Source organism: Furipterus horrens, unplaced genomic scaffold, assembly GCF_987537825.1.
Source record: "Furipterus horrens unplaced genomic scaffold, mFurHor1.1.pri manual_scaffold_11, whole genome shotgun sequence".
Lineage (NCBI taxonomy): Eukaryota > Metazoa > Chordata > Mammalia > Chiroptera > Furipteridae > Furipterus > Furipterus horrens.
Genome location: NW_028327181.1, coordinates 10,787,679 through 10,803,753, shown reverse-complemented (window position 1 = coordinate 10,803,753; position 16,075 = coordinate 10,787,679). Strand labels below are relative to the sequence as shown.

The following is a 16,075-nucleotide window of genomic DNA, read 5'->3' as shown; positions in this document are numbered from 1 at the left end:
GCTCCTCCTCTGTGCCTCACATGTTCCAAGCGTCCATGGGGGCAGGCCAACGTGGCTGGGCCTTGGCCACGCCCCTGGCCAGCCCCGCACATAACCCACCCACGCTCTGGTGCCTGAATTTGCAGGCGACCCCACCCCCACCCCCACCCCAGGGAGCTCAGCATTTTTCAGATACTTCCTGTGCTGGGCGTTTTCATACACACTGTATCTCCCACGGGTCTCACCACCCCTTACAAGGTAGCAGGGATTCTAGAGGAAGAAACTGAGGCTCAGAGATGTGAAGTGACCTGCCTGAGGTTACACAGCAAGTGTGTGGAAAGTTGGGGTTCGATCCCCACAGCATGGACTCCTCCTCGCATCCTCTCCCTGCCTTCTCTGGGGCCTGCCAGCCTGACACCAGGGCGGGGGGAACGGGGGAGTCCCCAGATGTGGGCCTCCCCTCCCGTACATGGGGCTCTGCCTGGGTGCCTGGCATAGTGAAGTCCTGGCCAAGGTGAGAACAGAGAAGATGCCCTGGGGGTGACCCTGCAGGGGGGCATCCACCTCCCTCAATCCAGGCCACCGAGCCTGGCAGCACAGAGCGGAGGAGACAGGGGCTCCAAGAGGAAGGGGCCATGTCCAGAGGGACCTAGGCCTCGCTGAGCTGGGTCAGAGAACCAAGCGTGTCACCCGTGCCCTGGGGCACAGGGTCCCACAGTGATGAGCTGGGAGAGTCAGTGCTGCGTGGACAGCTGCGGGGGGTCCCCATAAATGGTACGTAAGCACCAATTGACAGCGTGCTTTTCTGACCTCACACAATTTAGTCTCACAGCCCCCCTCCCAGGTGTGTCATAAAATCGTCCACATTCCACAGATGAGGAAGGACACAGAGAAGCTGGGACACGACCACGGGGCTGAGGAGAGGGAGCCGGGCTCTGGCATCAACCCCATGCATTAGGCTGCCTCCACCCTCAGACAGAGCTGAAGCCCCCCTGGGGGCATCACTGCGCTGGGGCATCCCAGCCCTGCCAGCTTCTAGAGTGAGTGAGACATGGGTTCGAATCCTGCCATTGCTACTCTGAGTGGCCCTGAACCAATTCCAGCCCCAACCAGATGAGAAATGGAATTCAAGGAGACAAAAGCCCCACATGGGTACCTGGGAGGGGGCAGGGCAACGGGTTCTGTAGCCAGGTTTAGGGCTGAGCATTAGCCTGTGGCTCAGCTGGTCCCAGGGACCACCCCTGGGGCCACCTCAGCACCAACATGGTGTCAGGGTAGCCCAAGTCTCAATGTACTGGGCCCACCCACACAGGGAAGGAGGTGAGACTGGAACCACCCTCCAGGCCAGGTCCCTCACATTTGCAGGTGGGGGCTGAGGACCTACCCCTATCCTGGGAAACCTTTTAGTCCTCTGCCAGGCAGGTCACCAAGCCGGGCAAGCAGGGCACAAGGCCCAGCCAGTCGGCCCAGCTGGGGTTCCTCTCCCCGAGTGCCTTGGCAGAGTTCCTCCTCCCTGGGAGCTGAGCTGGCTGATCCCAAATGGTCATCCAGCATCGCGCCCTTTCTACTGCCAATGGCCTTTGATTACAGCATCGGAGGCGCAGTGCAGGTGACAAGGACATGACCATCGCTGCTACAATGACCAACAGCCCACAGTGACTGCAGGCAGACTGGGCACCAGGTTCAGCACAAAGCGGCCCAGCAAGTCCTCCCTTGACGTCCATAGGTTCTGCGGCGTTATGCAAAACGAGGTATGACGAGACCCATGGGACCGCAGGCTAACCGGGGCGAACAAGAGTTAAGTTCCTACAGCATCTTGTCAGTGTTAAAGTGAAACACCGTTGAACACAACGACCTGATTGGAGGACCTGCTGCCTTTAGTTCTCACACCTTTCCAGGCGCATGCAATGCAGGTGATACAGGCGCACCTTCCCAAATCACAGATGAGGCTAGGGAGGCTCAGTGGAGGGCAGTCATTTGCTCAAAACCACCCAGCTGAGGCTGGAGGAGAGCTAAGCAGCGGGGAGAGGACACGGGCCTTCTGGTGCAGAGTCTGAGCTCTTAACTGCCGTGCTGTGACCAGAACATAAAACCACCGCCAACCCCCAAGTATGGCTCATTCGGCTCCAGACCCTGGCCCAGCCTGGGGTCCCATACCCTGGCTGCGGGGACTTCATGCTGGGCGAAGGAGCAGAGGGGAGAACCTGCCATCCCACCCAGCCCCCACACCCAGCTGCAGGCCTTTGTCATCGCTAGGTCTCCCGGGCCACTGGAAGACCCTCCTCTGCTCCATGTAGCTGTCTTAGGCTCACACCTCATAGAGCTGAGCTGTCCAGCAGGGTAGCCACTGTGGCTGGCGCATGACCTCGACTGTTATTACCACTTACTGCCACCACTAGGAGGAGACCACCAGCACCTTAGAAGCATCAGAGCCACCGCGTGGCAAATACATTTGGCGAATATATCGGAGGGACTAGCATAGGGACACTCACCTTTCCAGGGTGACTCCTGGTTTTCTTTTTTTTTTTTTTTTAAATAATTTACTTATTTGTTTAATTTAATTTTATTTTTTTAGAGAGAGGGGAAAGGAGAAAGAGAGGGAGAGAAAGATCACTGTGTGGTTGCCTCTCACTTGTTCCCCCAACTGGGGACCTGACGTGCAACCTAGTCATGTGCCCTGACTGGGAATCGAACCAGCGACACTTGGCTCGCAAGCCGATGCTCAATCCACTGAGCCACGCAGCCAGGGCACTCCTGGTTTTCTTGACGCACATGCCAGCCTTAGAGCACACCCGTTTGTGGGACAAGGAAGCCGAAACAAGCTTGACCCCTGACTTGCTTGCAGTGACTTCAAACTAAAGCCACTCAGCTCCCAGCTGCAGCCGGGATTCAGTGCCTGCACCAGCGCCCACGCCCACGCCATTTTCGCCGGCGCCTAGGTTTCACCGCACCTGACTGCCCCTGTGCACCCCGGCCCTCTTAAAGGGCCCACGTGGTCCCCCTGCTCCCTGTCCTGGCCGCAGTAAGGTGGAATCTGGCCAGTGTGGTGGGTGAACCCAGTGCACAGTTTTCTGTTTAAATCATCATCATCACCAGCTTGCCAGACAGTGGCAGGAGGAGGAGAGGAGGCATTTAAAAAAACTAGCCTCGATTCCCACAGACTCCATGTGTAACCCTGGGCGAAGGGGGTGGCCTCCCTGAGCCTCAATTCTTGGTTTGGCAAAGGGGGTGGTGGCACTTGAAAGGGGAATGGCACCAGGTGATGTGTAATCAGGAATGACAGGGCAAATTAGAGGCCACCTCCCTGAGGGCAGGGGTCCTCCTGGTTCCAGTGCTGATACTGACCCTCACCCGCCTGTAGCCTTTGGCAAGTGAGCGCTCTGTTTGAGCTGCCTATTTCTCAACTGTACAGTGAGGCTAACGTTACAAAGCATGTACCACGTGGGTAGTCAGACAGCACAGAGCCTGTCCCGTAAAAGATGCCCCAAAAGTCAGGTGTGTGATTCCTGCCATCACTTGGTCCAGATGATTTTTACCTTGGAAAGTGGGTTTCCAAGTCAAATGAGATTGAGAAACAGATTCAGATCCTCCCTCCCTCCCTTATGGAGTGGCACAAGTCACCTTAGCATATTCAAGGCTCTGAAAAGTCCTGCAGGCAAAATACCCTTCCAACTTTAACCCAGTGTGTTCCTAACTCTTTGATCATCTAAGCTTTTATTTCTGTTAACATCCCCTGGAACAAACCTGACTTCAGGAAATACTGAGTCCTACCTCCTGAGTAAGTCCCTTCTCCTATCTGCCCCACCCCCCAACCCCGTTTCCCCAGTTGCAGCACAGAGACTCTTAATGAGTTTGCAGCACAGCAAGGACTGGAATCCAACCCTGACCTGGAGCTGGGCCTCAATTCTGTGGCTACCACATCCTCAGTGGTCTTTATCTGCCTGTCAAACTAGGCCCAAATGAAGGGAAACAGCCCCAGGGTGAGAGAGGGAGCCCTCACTGGTGAAGTGGGGATGAGTACCCCTATTTTAAAAAAGAGGTTCAGAGAGGGAAGGCAACTTGCCTAAGGGCACACAGCAACTAGGTCCTAGATGCTCCAGAGACAGATCTAGGCAGCCTCTCTCCTTGTTTAAGGGGATGGGGAGCATTTCCTGAGTCTTACAGCCCCAGGGCACACATAAAGGGGCGCTCAGCTAGGGGTTCTTCCCCACCGCGTTCCCTGGCTCCAGGCTTCCCTCAGGCCGCCTGATGTGACTACAGCGGCCCCTGGTGGCCAATCTCAGGATCAGCGGCCCCACCCTGCTGAGGCCAAAGGCAAATCTGGAAGATCCAGCGGATGCATCGCAAAGGTGGGATGGCTAAGAGCAAGGGGGATTCTCTAATGTCACTGAGTATCTTGAAGTGCTGAGAGGACCCTGAGCTGGGATCTAGGGAGCTGGGTTCGAGTCCCATCTCCACCAAACCCTGTCCTCACCTGTTTACACCCTGTTGCTGCGTATGCTTTGGAAAGGCCAAAAACAGTTACTAAAAAAAAAAAATCCTACCACCCTCCAGAAAGTTTCTCCTCCTGAGACAGAGTGTTCAAATCCTGGCATCACCATGTCCAGGCTGTGTGTCCTTAGGCAAGTGTGTTTACCACACTGGGTCTCACTTTCTTCATCTGTAAAATGGGAATAAAAATTTATTCTTGTATCTGTCCGCATGAATTCGGCAGAGTAATAGGAAACGCTGACCTTTAAGTAAGAAAGAAAAATTGTCTGAAACAATCATAAGAAGACCAGGGTTGGTTAATTCAGCTGCTCAGATGGTGTCACCCGGGACCCATGTCCTTTTCATCTTCCTGTTCCACCAAGCCCCTTCCTGGGCACAAAGTGGCTGCTGCAGTTCCAGGTGTCACATCCAGGCCCGACAGTGCCCAGCAAAGGAGAAGACAGTATCTTCCTCTAGTTCTCTTATTTTCCCAGCCTTCCTCCTCCTTTAGGTGTCCCCTCTTGTCTCATGGGTCAGAACCAGGTCACATGGTTATTGCTCTACCAATACTCAGTAAAGGAAATAGTCACAGTGGTCGCCAGAGTGGAGAACTCAAAACAGAACAAGGTGCTGTGAAGAAGGGACTGGATTTCTGAGGAGGCATCAGCACCAGCCCATAAGCTCTGCACATGGTTCCTGAGACATGAACGCCTGACGCTTGGTAGGTGCCTGTCCCTGTTCATTGCTTCCTCCTTTGTGTGGTTCCTGCCAGCCTGGCCTCTCCTGACCCGGCTGCCCGCCTCCACCCCAGGGGCTTGGGTCTCCACTGCCCAGAGCCCCTCCCTCCTGTCCTCTGCTCCCATCACCACCACGTTTTGTTTCAGTCTCTACGCTTGAACAAAAAGACATCTCCTCACTGTCTCCAAAGTGTTTGGGATCCTAAAAAATAAAAGGTGGGGGTGCTTGATTCTCCCGCAAATGTTTTTATCGAGGAGTCAAAGATCAATAACCATGAACGGAGGCCTGGAATATTTAACTGCCCTGTCCAAACAACGGAAGCGGTCGGAGCACGCTTCTACCTGGGCAAGGTGTGGGGACCCACTGCCGACTCCATTCGGGAATGTCAACAGCGTGCATTTGGGGGAGGTGAGCAGTGTGGCTGAAAAAATGGCTTTTGATTTTGAAAAATCCCCAGCATTCATCTGAAACAATAATAACAGCTAATAATAACAGGGCATGTAATAATGAACTATTCATAGGCGTAAGAGGTAATTGTTCAATTAAGATCCGAGAATTTCTGAGACTGTCTTTTTGATGGGGCCCCATTGTTTGGGGCTCTGGTAGTGCTAATTATTTCCCAGGGGTGCTTTAAACTTGGGATGAAAAAAACCCTCCTGTCAAAGATGACACACACGTGCTTTATCATTATGAAATACACATACATGCACATAACAAGAAGTGTTCGCTGGAATAAAGCTAGGGGCAGGTTCAAAGGGACAGGGTTTGAAATGGGAGCTGACAGTCTCAGGGGCTCAGCAACAGCCCAGGGCTTTACCGCACAAGGGACCTGGCCTCATCCCTTCTCACCCCTCTGGGGTCAGTGTTTTCTTTCCAGGATGGGCTCTGAGGACAGAATGCCCAGGTTCAGATCCCACCTCCACCACTTACCTACCCATCAGGTGTCCAGGGTAAATTTTCACTTCTCTGAGCCTCAGTCTCTTGTTCTCCAGCATAGAGTGCAGCAGATTTTCAATTTTTGGCCTGCCCAGGTTCTATTGGCTATTTTTTCTAGAGTCTGTATTCATTATTGACGCAAAATTGATGCCTGAACTTTTAAAAAGAAATCACAGGAACTCAGTGGCACACAAAACCAGTTCTTTCTCATGCATCTGTGGGGCTCTTCTGATCTCAGCTAGGCTTGCCTGGGAGACAGCGCTCTGCTCCTGTCTCTCATCCTTGGGGTGGGGGGGGTGGGGGTGGGACTAGGCATGTCTGTTAACATCCCATTGGTTAAACGTCAGTCACATGACCCGGGAGTGGGAAATTATGCTTTGCCCACAGTGGAGGACACCACAAAGTTATACTGTGGATAAAGGGAAGAGTCAGGAATTGGGGCCGCAGGCATAGGTATCAACATTCAACTCTCTTCAGGAGATGCCCCTCCCCACTCTCTGTCCAGGGGTCTTGGGGAAGCTAACACCATCCCTGGCTCTTGCTCTGCCTTTCAGAGGTGCTGAGCCTCAGGCTTTTCCCTATTAAAGAAAGAGATTAGCAGCTATTGAGAAGGCATTAAAAATGCAGAAGCATCATACTGAGACTTTGTCATAATCAGGAGGAACAGAGCTGGAAGGGAATATGTTTTCCCCTCAGTGATTCTGTATCTAGTGTGTTCCCTGAAAATACAACCAGTACGTGTCCCATGCTATGAAGGACACTGGGAAAGGTTGTCTTTAAGACCTTACTGGACCTAACAGAAAATCCCAATGACTTGAAAACATTGTAAATTGCCGCTAATCAGCTTTTAAGTTACAAAGAATCAATACCCAAACACCATATATCTAGAAAATCACAGTTGAAAAACTCACTATGTGTTTAGATAAAAATGTACTCAGAGGAAAATTCATGGCCGACAATTACTGGATTTTTTTTTTCAAAAATGAATGAATGAAGTACACACCTCAGTAAGTTATGGAGTCCCTTTGAGTTGAGAGGGTGTTTTGACATTCTGGGCAGGCCTGTCCCATAACCCCCTAAAGAAGTGAGCTTTGCACAGCCCGAGAATGAACCACAGCCTTTCTTGGTGACCATATTGTCCACTCCCCTCTGGAAAGACAGCATGGAGGGTGGGCAGCTGCAGCAGATGCTACTGGTTGCCTAGGTAACATTGATCCCTCCATTCTCCTTTCCCACAGAACCCCAGATCTGGCCGGGGAAGCTACCTTCCTCCACAGTGCCCTCTGCTTCTTTAGGCCACCTGCTGCTTCCTACCTGCTGATTGACTGGAGCATGGGACACGTGGCCCAAACCTGGCTAATGTCACAACAGAGGGTCAGCTGGGGGACTGGGGGAAAGTTTCCACCCTTATAAAAAGAAGCACAGAATCATCTGTCCTTCCTCTGAATGTGGTTGAATCTGGATCTGATGCCTGGAACAGCGGTAACATCCTTTGTCCTTGAAGAAAGCCAGTGAGAGAAAAAGTCAGCACACCTGGGTGTCCCAAGCCTGGCACCATGCCTGACAATGGAATGAGTGGCAGAGACGGAATTCACCAGCCTTAACACTCTCCCTAAGTTGAAACTTCCTGCCAAGTCAATAAATATTTCTTTCCCTTTAAGCCTGTGTAAATTATCTGTTACTTGCTCCCCTAAACACGTAACTGGATAAACACGACACCACAATCCTCTCTTCTTTGAAGAGCCCAGGAAATCGCTTGATCTTTACAAAGGCTGTGCCCTAGTTTACAGATGAGGAAACAGAGGCTCCAAGTTTATGACCTACCCACAATTACCCAAAAGGCTGGGCTCGGCCAGGAAGGGCATCCATTCCCTGGCTATGGGATTGGCTCACACATGACGTGAACCAAGTCCATCAAATCAGGAATGGCTATTAGGATACACTCCTCCACTTTGAGAATTCTGGATGAGGACCCCTCTCCCTGTGTGCTGGATTGGAATGAGGAAGCATGTAGCCCTATAAAAAACTGGGCCATCCATGGACCATGAGAAGGACCCATCAGGCCCTGGAAGACAGCATAGAAGATGGAGAGAATGGGTCCCTGGGAAGCATGGAGTCCCCCCACTGCTCTTGATGGTAATACAATTAGTGCCCCTTTCTTCTCAAAGAGCAGAAGAGACTCCCATCCCTCCCGTCATTGATTCTCCTCCTTCTGAGGGATGGGAACCCCGAGGCCCAGAGAGGCAGAGGGCCCCACCACCATGATTTGGACAGAGGATGCAGACCCCATGTCCCGTGCTTTTCCCACTGCAGCTGCCCTTGGCGGGGTCCTGAGACCCCTGGTCTTCTCAGCTGAAGGTTCAGAGAGGACCAAGACCCCAGGCCCGAGCCAGGCCCGGGGAAGCAGGGAGGTCCCGGGGAAGCGGTAGCTAGCTGCAGGTCCCCGGCTCCGGGGAGGAGCTGGTGGCAGGGTGTTTGTGGGGAGCCTCTCCCGCTGCCTGGGCTGCCGGCTTGATCAGCAGTGGAGAGTAACCCTGAGGGGAACGGCTGCCCTTGGAAGGGAGGCCGGTCAGCCTTCAGCTCCAACTCACAGTCACGGCCCTGAGGGCTTGGGGGCCCCTGAAGAGAGAAGCAGGGGGTCCCATCCCTACCCCAGACGCCCCAAGAACTCTCACCTCCCAGTAGCCCCCACTACCCTAAGGCCACTGCACCGTCACCATCACCCCGCTGCTGACACTGGATAGCTCACCCATCTCTGTAGCTGTCACCTCCACCTCTGTTCCGCCCCTACTCCGCAGCTCTCACCGACCCCCACCTGCACTTCACAACCCCCCAACCAGGACCCCTATCCTCTAGTGAGCATCCTCTTCCTCTCCCAGCACTTCTTTCCCTGGCCAGACTTACTGTCCCCCCACCAGCATCATTATCCCTCAGCTGGCATCACCGTCACCTCCACCCACATGACGCCCACCAGTGTTACTCCAGTGATTACTTCCCAAGCAGCACGATTTCCCCATCAGCCTAATTCTGCCTCTCCCCTTGCCCACCGCCAGCATTGCTCCCTTCCCTCCCTTCATCTCCACCTTCCCCATCACCACTCTGATCACCCCCCACCTCTCGGGCCGCCACCATCACCACCTCCTCCTGTCCAGCCCCTGACTGTCGTCACCCTAACCAGCTCCTTGGTCATTACAACTGCCCTCACTCCCCCCGCCCCCACCACACACAGGCACTTCTTAGCTCTCCCACCTTCCTGCTGTCATCAGTGCCTGTTACCACTTCCCCACCACTGTCCCCACTGTCCCCACCATCGTCCCCATCGTCCCCACCATCCATGAATGAACATTTATTGAGCACCAACAAACCCCAGACCCCCCCCCCTCAGAACGCACAGAAGGCGCAGCCCACCCCGAGGTCCTGGCCCCCAGCAAGGCCACCTTGCAGCGGCACAGGGTGCTGTGTGCAGCCCAGGGCGCAGGGCGGGGCTGGGGGCTTGGCTGGCACTGCAGCTGGAACGGGGTCCTGAGGCCACTGTCAGGCTCCGTCGGCGGCGGGGGTCTTGCTGCTTTCCTGAGCAGAGCAAATAAATAACGGAAAGTTCCTGGCTTTGGCTTATGTGACTCCATGGGAGTGAGACAGGCGGCCATGCGCCCTGTGCCGGGTCGGGAGGCAGAGCTGGGGGCCGGAGCCTGGGGACCAGAGAGTCCTAGGGCCATCCCAGCAGCTCTGCCTGGCCCTCGCCTCTGGGAGTCATTGGAGCACGTGCGCTGTGACTGAAACGCAGGTGGACCGGAAGTGGGCGGGGGGGGGCGGGATTGGGCTGCAGGCCTGCGGCCCCTAGAGGGGGGCGTCATCAGTCCTCCACTTGGGGGGGTAGCTCTGCTGGTGGCCGTCGCAGCCGGGATTCCCCATGTTGTCCAGAGGCACCACCACCTCGTCTGGGTTCGAGCTTTTGTTCAGTTCCACCACGCGCGGCACCACGGAGGACCAGCGATCTGCAGTGAGCGTGGCCCGAGTGAGGGGCGTGGGGGGTGGAGAGCGCACGTGCATACAGGAAAGGAAGCGCCTACTGTGCTCCAGGCACTCCACAGTGACCTGCGGGGGAGCTCTTATCCCCATTTCACAGAGGTGGGAACTGGGGCTCGGAGACGTCAAGGTGCTTGCCCAGGAGCACACAGCAGTAAATGGGGCGATCACAATTCAAGCGGGGTCCGAACCCCTAAGCCCCGCATCCCAGGCGCTCAGTGTAGCGGAAGCGCGGAGCCCCGGCATTCACAAGCAGCAAAGGAGACTCAGCGGTCAGCTCATCCGACCCTCCCATTTCACAGCCGGGAACACCCAGTCTCAGAAAGGGGACAGGACCGCTCAAAGCCAATCAGTGACGAGAATGGCCCAGGGCTCCCCCTCTGCGCCCTTGCTTCCCCCAGGCCTCTCACTCACCCCTCCGGAGGCGGCCCATGGTATGTGAGAAGCCGTAGTACTGGTAGCTCTCGTTCTTGCCCGGGTCCTCGTTAATGATGCCCAAGTTCTGGTTCCAATGCGACCAGTTCACCTCGTCCACCCTGGCAGGGCCACAGCAGAGGAAGGTCAGGGGAGCCCCCAGCGAGATGGCACCCCTTCCCCACCCCCAGGCAGCCTCCCTGCACACGCTCCCCCTCAGCACACCCTCCTCCTTAGTTTTATTCTGGCGAAACAGACAGAACATAAAACTTGCCATTTTAACCATTTTTAAGTATACAACTCAGTGCACTGAATATATTCTCAAGGCTGTGCAACCATCACCGCTCACTAATTCCGAAAGGTTGTTATCACCCCAAACAAAAATGATGGAGCCCACTCCCCCCTCCGCCAGCCCCTGGTTACCTCTCCTCTACTTTCCTTCCGCCTCTATGAATTCACCCATTCTGGGCATTTCATATAAGTGGAGTCAGAGCGCATGGCCGTTTGCCGGCCGCTTTGCTCAGCATCACGACTGCGGCTGATCCACATTGGACACGAGTCAATACTCCGTTCCTTTTCACGGCTGAGCCACAGTCCGCATGCGGGTGGACCGGGCCAGGCCTATTCGCTCACCTGCAGCCCCTCACCTCTCACTCTCAGGACACCCTCGGAGAGTCAGGTTACGGCCTCTTAGGCCCAAACTGGCCCAATGTAATTTTTCCTTTTTAAAATGATTTTTAAAAAATTTTATTCAACCTCCATTTCTTGAGCAAGTGCTATGTGTCAGGACTCAGCAAGGAAGATACATGCACCGCTCCCATTGTACAGACGAGGGGACTGAGGTTTATTAAACTGCCCAAGGTCGCAAAGCTGATAAATTAGTCGGGATTTGTATTGTGGGTTCAAACTGAACAGGACCAACCAGACGACCTATGGCTGCTGTCACTGTCCCCACCTCACGGATGAGGAAACTGTATTTGCCTGACTCCAAGCATGACCACGCCCTGCACTGGCCACCACTGTGCAAAGAATGAGCCAGCTTACGAGGAAAGACTGGCCCAGGGGTTCCCCTGAGCAGCTGCCACTCCCTCTGTGTCTGGGTAACGTCCCAAGCCCTGGGAGCAACTGATTGCTTTCTTCCACCCTTTCAGCCAAAGCGGTAAAGCCCACCCCGTTGTTTTATCAATACAGGGTGATGCCCCAGACAAACCCACCTCCAGGTCTCTGCTTCCCAGCAGGGGGCAGAGGAGCAGCAACACCCAGTGTGCCCTGTGCGCTGCCTTAAGCCCCAGCCCATCCGATCCGCACAGCCGGCCTGGGCGTGGTATTATCACTGCCCCCATTTCACAAACCAAGGCTGAGAAATGAACCGACCTGCCCAAGATCAGCCAGTAGAACTGAACTCTGGTCGGGACCATCGTGGCTCAAGCGGCTCGAGAAGCTCCGTGGGAAGAAAACGTAAGGAGGCCTCATCTTGCGGGATGTTTCCACCCCATCCACCCGCCTCACCTGAAGCACCACCTGCGGTCGGGGGTGCCGTCCGAGCTCTTGCCCACTGTGACCATTTCGCCGGAGCGGAAGGCCTTCCTCAGGAACACAGGGAAGGAGCGCTCGATGTCCAGGATGGTGGTGGCCCACTGCAGGGGGAGGGGGGGAGGCAGGCCTTGGGTGAGCCCCCAGGCCGCACCTACTACCCTAATGGCAGAAATGATGCGACCAGAGTGGACCGAGAAATAGACTTTCCAGTTCCCATGGACCCTGGAAACAGTTATAAATGCCAATGCCCACAACAGTTATAAACCAGGGGCCCAGCAGAAGTGAGTGAAGCAGGATCAGATGAGAAAGGCCGAAGCCCAAGCCCCATGCCTTATGCACAGCAGTCACCACTCAGTGTCGGCAGTCACTAGGGAGGGGTAGGGACTGGGGCAAACCAGGAAACACAGGAATGTGGACCCACCTTGCCAGCTTCCAATTTTTCAAGAAAGGCCAGAAACCTGGATTTGTATGTGAACTCTATTAATTTTAAAATTTTGCATCAAATTAAAAAAAAAAAAAAAAGTGATACAGAAAAAATAAATAAATCTTTGTTGGTCAAATCCAGTTCAGAGGCTGCCAGTTTGCACCTTATGAGTTACACCCAGTGGGGAAACTGAGGCCCGGGGCAGTAAGCAGTATGGAGGAAGTTTCAGCACAGGTCTGGATGCTTCCCTGAGACCAGGCTCGGGGAGGACGGCCTTGGGGTTTCTTTTTCTCACTGAGCCATTCCCTTGAAACGCACCAAGTCAAGGTGAGCTCAGCGCTGTATGCCGGGCCTTGGAGAGGCCCTGTTTATTGTGAGAATTCCATGCGTGGCCCAGCAAGCTGTGACCTGCCAGGCCTCTTGCTCCCTAGGATTGCACAGGAATCTTCAGGCAGCAAAGCAGCCCCCTAGCCCCCACTCCCATGCCAATGAGGCCACATCCACATTGTCTTCTACATGACCGAGCACCCCTGCGGCGGCAGAGCCTGGACGCTGCCCCGGGGCTCAGCCTGGACCCCTGCTGCAAAGCCCACGCTCTCTGAGCACTTCCTGTGCCCACAGAGCTCACTCGGTGGTGCCGGGGAGGGCCGACTATGTCCTATGAACTGGACCCCAAGGCAGATCGGAGGCCACCGCTGGTGGGCAGGCAAGAAGCCACTGGAAACGTAGTAGGTGGTTCTGGGAAGTAGGCAGCAGCCAGGGACGTTCCTCTCACGGACAGGGCAGTGCAGGCAGGAGACGGGGTGGCTTGCCCAGAGGAGCCGCGGTGGGTCAGGCTTCCCACCCGGGAAAGAGAAGGTGGCTGGCAGGGTGGGGACAGGGTTCCCAGGGCCTCACCTGCAGCTTCCAGATGTGCTTACTCTCCTTGGAGACCTGGCCCACCGTCTCCCCCATGAGGGCGATGAGCATGTTGAGGAGGAGCACGAAGGTGAGGATGATGTAGGTGACCAGCAGGATGATGAACACCACCGGGTACTTGGTGCTGCTCAGCATCTCCAGGTCGCCCATGCCGATGGTCAGCTTGAAGAGGTCCAGGAGGAAGGTGCTGAAGGTGTCGCTGTCGCGGCATGAGGGGTACGTGGGTGCCGTGCAATTGGAGTGGTCACCGTTGCAGACCTTCATGTTGGCACACGGGTTCAGAAGGGACACCAGGGCTGTGGGAGGGACAGGGGTGGTGTTCACTGAGTGCAGGACCCAGCTGAGAGGTGGGGAGAGTCGTGCCCGTTTGAGGGGGGGGAAAGCGAAAGCTGAGTCTCCGGGACAGGGGAGCACCGGGCCAAGGTTACCCCGCTTGGAAGCCAAGCCAAGGCTCGAACCTGGATCTTCCTGAATCCAAAGCCACTGCTCTTCCCACGAATGCTTGCTAACAAGGAAGAGAGCCCCAGGATCTAATCAGGTGGTTCTCAATCTGGGGCAGTCTTTCCCCCAGGGGACATCTGGCAATATCTTGGGACATTTGATTGTCAGTCACCACTGGAGGGATTGCTACTGGCATCTCCTCGGCAGAAGCCAGGGATGCTGCTAAACACCCCACCACGCATGGGACAGCCCCGCAACAGGGAATTATCTGGCCCCCAATGGCAACAGTGCCAAGGCTGAGAAGCGGTAACTGAGCCCATCGCTCCTGGAGGTCTTGGGAGCCTGGAACGCCAGCATTCCTGGGGGCAGACTCCCTCTCTTGCTCCTGTTCTCTGGCCCACACCAGCTCACAGAGGAAGAAGGGAAGCCGGAACCAGGCCCTAGCACCGACTGTCCCAGAAACTGTGTTCGCTAAGGCCCTTACCCCCTCCAGACACCTCAAACTGCTCGTGGGGCTCATCCCTTCCCACTAAGCCCAGATGAAGCTTCAGAGTCCTTTTCAACACAGGCGAGCAGCAAGGACGGGCCCTGCACCCTCCGGGGCAGAGAGCACGAGGGGACCCAGCCCCTTCCGTCAGTGTGGCGCCTTCAACCTGGGATTCCAGTTGTGAGGTTTCCACTCCTGTGCTCACGCTATTCAGTTGTGTAGTGGCTGCTGAAACGTGTGTGAAAAAGGATTCTGAGACCTTCTCTGGACTCATCAGGAAACCGGTTCTGAGATCCATTAGCAATGTCTGCCATGGGCACAAAAGGCGGAGGACAGGAGCATGTGTCATGTTCGTGGGAGGTCAATCTCAGACTGGGGATCTAGTGTCCCATGGCAGGAGAAGCCCTGGGGCCAAGCTGCCCATGAAGTTGCTACGTTAACCCCTAAGCCTCTGCCTCAGTTTCTATAATTGGGACTGCAGCAGCGCTGGCCTTGACCTGACTCCCAAACCATGGTGGAGCCCCGGACACTCTAGTTTTTCCAAGTCCTGTCACAGGGAGGGGACAGCTGTACCCTGTCCCTCTCTCCCCAGCTAAGGTGACAGTTCTGGTTCCCCAAAACAATTCACACAGAGCTCCATACCACCTGGGTTAAAATGCACTGCCATAGACCCCTGCTTCAGTGGCGGTCCCCAGACCAGCCTCTTCAGATGTGAATGCGGCCAGGTGAAGCCTGAGTGGGCCACTCCCCTTTGGATGCTGGGCATTGAATGACAGATCGCCCACCCTCTAGGGACCAGCCCAATGGCTGGGTCAGGTTCCCCATCCCTGGTCCTCCCCGCACAGCCTGTGACAGAGGTCCCATGGCATCATGACACCGCGGAGAAAGCATATTGGACAGAACCAGCATTGAGCTTTAAAAAAGACTTGGGCTGATAAATTAATTATGAAAATTCACTCTCCCCTGTATCCATGCCCCTTCGGTGTGGCTTTGCAGAGCCTTCTATCAAGAAGTCTAGTCTATTTCCCCATCCTCTGACCCAAGGCTGGACTTGAGACTTGCTTTGGCCGGTAGAGTGAAGCAGAAGTGATGTCAGGCCAGGAAGTGACCTTGGACACCTCCATTCACCTTCTGAGACCCCTCAGACCACCATTTGAACAAGCCCAAACTAGCCAGATGGAGGATGAGTGACCATGGGGAAAAGAGCAAAGTTCCCGCAACTGAGGCCATCCTAGCAAGACCAATCAGCCAGCAGCCAACCTGCCCCCTGAACACAGATGCAAGAGCCTATCAGGATTAACCAAACCTGGTCCAGACCAGCACACCACCCAGATGACCGTGGTCTTGTGAGCAATAAATAAACAGTGGTTGTTTTAAGCCACTAAATCTTAGGTGGCTTCTTTTTCAACAAGAGCTAATAATGCCAGTTTTACCATTTCCTAGCTTTTGAACTTGGGCAAGTTATTCAACCTTTCTAAGCCCCAGCTTCCCTACCTGTAAAAGGACATCATAAAGGCACTTACCTTGCGGGCTTGTTGGGAGAATTAAAGAGGCAGGGATGGGAAGAGACCTAGGCCAGTGCCTGGCACGCGGTGAGAACTCAACGAACACTGGTTATTTTCCTCCACATATGATGGCTGCTGTTCTGGTCCTCAGCCACCCCCGCCAGCCCCCCCCGCTCCCCACCTGGGGCCCGCAGGGCTCAC

At 55.0% G+C, this 16,075-nt stretch overlaps 1 protein-coding gene across 1 annotated transcript in view; it reads right to left on the bottom strand.

The window, feature by feature from the left end:
- Positions 1-9,955: 9,955 nt before the first annotated feature.
- The window catches only part of TRPV4 (transient receptor potential cation channel subfamily V member 4), a 33,595-nt gene continuing 27,475 nt past the window's right edge, over positions 9,956-16,075 (bottom strand). Inside the window, exons 13-16 of the mRNA XM_090291573.1 lie at positions 13,421-13,737; positions 12,073-12,200; positions 10,564-10,685; positions 9,956-10,118 (exon numbers count right to left, since the gene is read on the bottom strand). Of these exons, the coding sequence (XP_090147699.1) occupies positions 9,961-10,118; positions 10,564-10,685; positions 12,073-12,200; positions 13,421-13,737 (725 nt within the window). The 3' untranslated portion in view covers positions 9,956-9,960. The remainder of the gene's footprint in view (positions 10,119-10,563; positions 10,686-12,072; positions 12,201-13,420; positions 13,738-16,075) is intronic.